Source organism: Myotis brandtii, unplaced genomic scaffold (genome assembly GCF_000412655.1).
Source record: "Myotis brandtii unplaced genomic scaffold, ASM41265v1 scaffold488, whole genome shotgun sequence".
In the NCBI taxonomy this organism is placed as follows: domain Eukaryota; kingdom Metazoa; phylum Chordata; class Mammalia; order Chiroptera; family Vespertilionidae; genus Myotis; species Myotis brandtii.
In genome coordinates this window covers 1259094-1266445 of record NW_005368638.1, presented here as the reverse complement: position 1 = coordinate 1266445, position 7352 = coordinate 1259094, and the positions used below count along the sequence as shown (strand labels likewise).

Sequence of the window (7352 nt, the reverse complement as noted above, 5' to 3'; positions counted from 1 at the left end):
GTGCCACCAGCCTTAAAGAGTTTTAGAGCCGGTTATTAAAGAAGGTATAGACAGGCGCTCCCGCCTGCACAGAGCCTCCTTCTGGGACCAAGCGGCTCTCACGCCGGCGCCCCACTTCCCACCAGCCTCCCTCGGGCTCTTGTCCTGGTCATGGAGATGCGTGCGTCTGCTACCTGCACCTGCGGCCGGTTCTGAGTTCAGGACGCGCCCGCCAGGTGGCAGATCTCCAAACCCAGAGTGCAAGAGAAGTGGGACGAGGATAAAAGCACTTCACTCCCGGGAGGGGAGGGGAGAACTGAAGGAGGAGCAAACCTTGTCTGACGTTCTGTCGGTGGGTTGGGGTGTTTGGGATTTTTAAAAGTTCTCCATAGGAATCCAAAGCTGGGAAGAATGGAGTGTGTGTGGCAGGCAGGGCTGCGTCCTCTCGGCCGGGATTAAATCAGCTACATCGTGCAGCCTCACCCAGCCTCAGAGAGATGGGAGGAGTGGGGAGCTGAGGATGCAGCCCCAGGGCCTGCCCCAGTCAGCACTACTGAGCCCTCCGGGCCCTATTGGGCCTCAGTTTGCCCACCCGCACATCAAGGGTGGCATTAGCCCTTCTGCCTGCACTACACTCAGATGGCGAAGCGGCCGCCCCCCACCAGCGTGAGCTCTGATGGAGCACACAGAAGCAGGAGCCTCGCTGGGCTCCGTGGGCTGGGCCCAGCAGCCATGGCGGTGCCCAGAGCAGCACTTCAGCGTGTGCTGCCCCAGCCAGACCGTCCAACAGCTGGGCAGAGGAGGCGTGGCCTGGCTGGAGGCCGGGCACATGGTGTCGCGGGCCAGGGCCCGGGGGACAGGTGGAGAGCTTTCTGCAAAAGCCGCTCTCTCCCTCAGGAGGCACCTCCGTGATCTCTCCTGTTGGCTATTTGTGTATTTTCAGTGGATCTGGAGCCAGAGTTTAAGGCCTTCACTCAGCACTGGAAGCACATGGCCCACTGACCTCGTAACTGCGTCCACACTAGTGGAAGAGTGAGGATTGGGCTGGCGCAGCCTCCCGGAGCCCCTAGGGGCTCGCCTCCCAGACCCCAGGCGGGCAGATCTAAAAGCTGTGGGACTTCCCTCTCCCGTCTGGGGTCTGGACAAGGCTCTGGGCAGACAGCCATCCTAAGGTACCACGTCCCCCGTGTGACCCCTGGCCGTGTCCCCAGTGCCAACAGCATCCCTGGAGAGGCGCATCTTGCTCATCAAAGCTCCCGCCCGCCTCCACCTCTACAGCAGATGAAATGAGTTTCCAGTGGCCTGATTTCCTCCCAGGGAGTACGAGTAAGGTCTGGAGGGAGACTTGACTATTTGTAAATGTTCTAGAAATAAAAGAGCTTAAAAGGGGAGCATAAAAAGGCAGCTAGCACCTTGAGGCTCTCTGCCAGGTCAGTGAGGCCCTGGAGTAGAGGCCACAGCCCACCTGGGACTGCTGAAGGCCCGCAGCTTCCAGAAGCCTGGCTCAGCACAGAGCACCCCGGCAGGCTGGCCCCTCCGCAGTCCCAGGAGCTCCCAGGGAGAGGGACGGGCCACTGGACACCTGCTGTGTGCCCTGCGGGCTTCGAGTACCTTCTTTACTTAATCTTCACAACAACCCTATTAAGGCAGGTGTTATCACCATTTTACATGTAAAAACTGAGCCTCAGAAAGATTAAGTCCTTGCCAAGGACAACAGCTCCGAGGTGGCAGGGCCAAGACAGGAATCCGGGTCTGCCCAAGCCCACAGCCCACGCTCTTCCCACTCCGGAGCCGGTCCAGGAGCCCACGTGCCTGCATGCTCACCGCCGGCCGATTGGTTGCACTGCCAGGCTGGCAGGAGAGAAGTGGGGTGGGAGGGAGGGAGGTGAGGAACAGGGAGGCGGTGGGTGGGCCCTGAGAGAAATAAGTCTAATTAGGCAAAGACAACAGGGCGGGATTCCTCGCAGCCTGGAGACCAGCAGTGGTGGGAGGGAGTCGCTCTCAGAGGGCCAGCACCCAGAGCATGTGGAGAGGGAGGCCTGGGCAGGAGTCAGGCCACAGAAAGGATGAGGGTGGGAACTGAGGAGATGCTGACAAATGCAGCAGCGTGGGGGGCCTCTGAGCTGGTCACTGAGGCACTGTCAGGGGACGTGAGGGGGCCACAGCCCAGCGAGGAGGAGGGGAGGAGGAGGAGGGGAGGAAGCAGAGGGAGTGGATTTTTCACCAGTTCTGAGACTGACATAAAGAGATGCCTGAGTGAGAAGATGGAGGGGCACTTTTCGTTAGAGATGGGCACCATTGCCCTGGCCGGTTTGGCTCAGTGGATAGAGCGTCGGCCTGTGGACTGAAGGGTCCCAGGTTCAATTCCGGTCAAGGGCATGTACCTTGGTTTAGGGCACATCCCCAGTAGGGGGTGTGCAGGAGGCAGCTGATCCATGTTTCTCTCTCATCAATGTTTCTAACTCTCTATCCCTCTCTGTAAAAAAAAAAAAAAAAAAAAAAAAATCAATAAAATATATTTTTTAAAAAAGAGAGAGAGATGGGCACTATTTAAACATATTCACAGGCCAGGATTGGAGCCAGTGAAAGACAAAGATGGAAACTGTAGGAAGAAAGTATTCGGGGGGCAAAGTGGGATTGTGGAGGGCACAGCTCACTAGGTTTGAAAGGGAAGACGCTGTATCCTCTGAGACAGGAGAGAAGGGAGCTTGCAATGCAGAAGCACGAAGGTGAGGGGCTGACCCCGAGCGGCACTAAAAGCAAGAAGCAACAGCCCCGCGGAATGCAGGGCGGCAGGGGACTGCCAGCCTGCCGGGGCTGCCCTGACACACTGACAGCCCACCTCACACTCATTCGACATCCGAGACCATGTGGCTGCTCCACACCGACATCCAGGCCCAGCTCCCTGCACTGGAGGGACGAGCACGAGTGTGCGGGAGCCTGGGTGTATAGTCATAGGTCAGTGATGGCGAACCTATGACACGCGTGTCAGAGGTGACACGCGAACTCATTTTTTGGTTGGTTTTTCTTTGTTAAATGGCATTTAAATATATAAAATAAATATCAAAAATATAAGTCTTTGTTTTACTATGGTTGCAAATATCAAAAAATTTCTATATGTGACACAGCACCAGAGTTAAGTTAGGGTTTTTCAAAATGCTGACACGCCGAGCTCAAAATGTTCGTCATCACTGTCATAGGTGATGGAAATGCATTGCCTAATGCTTGGATTTTCTCAGCAAATCTCTTGCAAAAACTTGGAAGACATTGAGTGCATCATCTCCCTCGCCTGCCCTCTGCTTCTCCACGTGGACCCAGCCTTCCCCACGCAGCACCGTGCCCAGCTCTGCCCAGCTCCCGCGGTAGTTGCAGCAAAATGTCTGACATGAGTCAAAGGAGCGAAGCCCTCCACAGGCATTTCAGGTGTTCCCTCCGAGCTGAGTTCCGCAGTCATCACTGGGCACCCCACCAGGCACATCGAGAGGAGCCTGCTGCCATTCCACCCAAAACAGCTCTGAAAGATCCGTGTGAAGAAGGCTGTCGGAAGAGCAGTACATCTCAGGGAGATTGCAATCTTTCCCCTTTGATTCTTGTCTAAGAATTGGCTTTTTCAGCAGGAACCCTAAGTTCCCCACACCTTCCTTTCATTACAAACAAGGATATTGTCCTTCATTAAAAAAGTAAAAAAAAAAAAAAAAGCTTCCCAGGCCTGCCCCAGAAGGCTGTGCGGCTCCATCTTACCCCACTCTGAGAAAACGCGGGCCCTGTTTGCCCACAAGGGCGGCCGCCAGGGGGCTGGCAGTAGCCTGCTGCTTTAATCCCGCAGCTTTGTCAGACACGGCTGCTGAAAACCATCAGCATAAAGACAGCAAAAGGAGCACGGGCTGATCGGTCTAAATGGCCCGGGAGAGATGGACCATGTGCGTGTGTTGTACGGATCTTGCAAAATCTGTAACTATGGGGAGAGAGGGTGGGGAGAGAGGAAGAAAACAAGTGAGGCCCGGAGGCAGCTGGAAATGAATGCGGGACTGTCTGGGTGTTGCTCAATGGTGACCTGCCTTCTCAGGGGCCTTGCCAGGCTCTGGGAAGGAGCAGCCCTGTGATGGCTCATCTCGTCCTGCTGGGAGGAACCTCGGGAGCCGGTTCAAGGTTGCTGTGTCCTTTGAGCAGCAGAGCCAGCGAAGCCAGGGCATGAGAAGGGCATCTCCCCCTGTGAGAGGGGTGAGCAGACAAGTGTGTGCCTGCACAAGGTGTGTTTACAGGAGGAGAGCGAGGTGTCTACTTGCCTCCAACACATGTGGTCAGGTTAGAGAACAGAAGCCCATTCATTCCTGGTTTGCCCCAAAGCCTCACCCTTTTCCTTCATTTCCCCGGAGTTAGTGACTGCTCCTCAGCAAGGGGCACGAAGCGGGGGGCTCTAGCACTGACCCCTTTTGTGTAGGCACCTTTGCCCCGGGACAGAGAAGACGGGGCCCTAACGACACTCCCAGAGCCCTCCTTCCCGCCACATCTCAGCGCTCTCTGATAGTGGTCTGAGAAGTCCAACCAAAGACATCCCACCCTCCATTCCTACAGCCCAAGCAAAGGCCCTGGAAGGGACAATCAGGGGGGACGGGTCCAAGCTGCAGAGTCGCCGCCTGAGGTCGGCAGGCCCAGGGGACCTGGTGAGTGTAAATGGCAGGCCGAGGTGGGCAAGAAACTGGTTAGCCATTCCCTGGTGGCTTGGACTCCATGGGCCTGCTTGAAGCAGTCACACAGTCCTGACCCACTAACGCCCTATTTCACTACAACCTATGAAGACTGTGGGAAAGGCTGCTGGTCCTGCGGGCACTGCCAAAGTGGTGAGCATTCGCCTTGCACCGTGGGAGCCAGACACCAGGCCACTAGGCGGCCTCGCGATGGAGGAGGCGGTCCCCCCAGGCCACGTGGTCGCCAGCCCCCCAGCCTGGCTCGGCCACTCAGTGTCTCTGGGGCTCGGTGACTTCTTTCCTGTGGCTCCGTTTCCTTGTCCGCTCACGGGAAGCAGTACCTCGGACCCAGCGAGGTGAGGTGGCAGGGAAAGCACCTGCCGTGCCAGGGCTCCCGTCGGTCACCCGAGTGAGGCTGAACAGGGCGACTGGGGGAAGCAAGCCGAGTCCGTGCCATTGCTCTCATCTATCTGAGCCCCACCTGTTCACTCCATGTGCCCCTCTCCTCACTGCACCCTGGTCTCCAGGAACAGACCAGAGTGGAGAACTCCGGCCTCAGGGGCTCAGAAGGAGCAGGGAGCCCATGTCCACGGCCACGAGAGGGTGGGGAGACCTCTCCCCGGGAGGGAGGGGGGCCTGAGAGGCACACAGGGCCCCATTCACATTGGAACTGGTTCCTGAGACCCACACTCTGCCCCCTTTAAGAAGCCGCGCCCCACCCCCACACACCCCACACCTGCTCCCATCCCTCTCCGCTTCCATGAGAAACAGAGAAGCAGTCAGCCTTTGTTTTGCCAGTTCTGTCTCCACACACCCCTCCCATTACATTGGAAAACAAAGTTTCCCATCTTTGCGCTGATTTCTCAGCCTCCTCTTAAGCACAATAATAATAAGCTCCTCCAGGGCAGAGAGGAGGGTATGTGCCAAGACTGGGGTTTGGCATGGAGCCCATGCCTTTCAGGCCTGGTTACTGGGCGAGAGGTCGGAGAGATGGCAGAGGAGGAGGCCAAGGAGCCAGACGTCTCCCCGATCCTTCCCCCCGCCCCTCCACTGCTCATGACCCCCATCCCCAGCTCCCAGGAGCCCCAAGTGAGCTGGGGACGTTCACAGGCCCCTGGAGCGGACCCCCCGACTTGCCTGAGAACTGCCTCTTGTACTGGAATGTCTTAGGCACCCCTCCCACCACCACACACACCATCCCACCTGATGGAGTCACCTGACTGGCACTCCCATTTTCTGCCCCTGAGGGGTATAGCTATGGAACCCCAGAAGGCAGGCCACACTTCCTGGGTGGGGCCAATGGCCGGACATCAGAAAGGACTGTACTCAGACTCAAAAGACCTGGATTCAAATTCCATGCTTGTGCCTGTCATTTAACACCATGAGCTTCGGTCTCTCAGCTCCTGACTTCACAGAGGCAGCACAAGGAGTAAATGGGTGATGCTCTCAGGTGGTTGACACTTAGTAGGTATTTTTATTGCGTTTGCCAGAGGGCATCGGGAGGTAAGTTTAACAGCACTGAGAGGAAATTTCAACTCCCTTGTCAGGGTCAACAGGGATGGTGCCTTGGTGATGGGGCTGGGAGGAGCCCTTCACCCCCTGGAAGTGGCCACCTGCCAGGCGGTCTGGCCTGGTAGAGCCGGAAGCTCTGGGTGCTGCGAGGGGAGGAGTGTTCGCACTCGCGGAGAAGGAGCAGGGGTCGCGCGCATTTGGTTTTACACAGAGGGAAGGGGAAAGGAGGAGAGCTGCTGATGGAAGTCCCAAGTTGGGCCTCAAAGCCCCAAGTCCAGGGAAGGGAGGGCCACAGGCCTTGACCTCCACCCAGCACCTGAGGACAGGGCTGAGGAACAGTCCTCCTGGTACCGCCAGCGTCAGGCACGGCGTCCAGCTCACCACGGATTTACAGAACTGCAGGGTGCGGGTGCAGCTTTCCTAGCCTCCTGTTGTAACGTAAGACTATTTTCTTGGTAGAGGAGGGTGAGAGAGGACACCTGTCTCGTGTTTTGTCAAGGGGAGCATTGGAAAAGAATGCTGAACTAACCCAAAGGGCGGGGCTGGGAGCCACGGAGCTGGGAGACCGATTTCAGTTCAAGGGTAACCAAGGTCTGATGTGGAACTAACAGCTTGGATTGGGACCACACAGTGATGGGGGAGGACACTAGGCCCACTTCCTGCGAGAAGAGAACGAGTGAGGCCACTCTCCCCTCCCCTCCCCCCAACAGCCTCCCCCTCCCCTCTCCCGGCCTTGGTGGCCCTAAAAAGTTTGGTTATTATCCTGTATGAGGGTGAGAATGGTTTGGAGCAAGGTCAGCAAACTATACCCACGTTTAAATAAAGTTTTATTGAAATACAGCCACACTCATTCCTTTCCACATGGGCTAACGCTGCTTTCGCCCTTTAAGAAGTCGAGGCAGAGACTGTGTGGCCTACAAAGAACAAGCTATCTGCTATCTGGCCTCACAGAAGCAGCTGCTGGCCTGGTTTAGAGAAGGCAGAGGTGGGGGCCTCCTGCCTTCGTGCCCCTCAGTGAGCAGGGAACAGCGACCGGCCAAGCCCCTGTTTCTGAAAGTGGGGTCCAGGCAGCTCTAAATCAAGCCAGTGAGGATGATACAGACATTCGTGGGGACCCCTGGCCCAGAAAGGGCCGAGGAGCAGAAACAGGGAGAAGACGGCTGGCGTGAGGGG

The 7352-nt window shown here is 57.0% G+C and overlaps 1 protein-coding gene across 1 annotated transcript in view; it reads right to left on the bottom strand.

Annotated features, from left to right (window-relative positions):
* The window catches only part of INHBB (inhibin, beta B), a 39529-nt gene that overhangs the window by 27976 nt on the left and 4201 nt on the right, over positions 1–7352 (bottom strand). The window contains exon 4 of the mRNA XM_005876524.2: positions 3756–3823. Coding sequence (XP_005876586.1) covers positions 3756–3823 — 68 coding nt within the window. The remainder of the gene's footprint in view (positions 1–3755; positions 3824–7352) is intronic.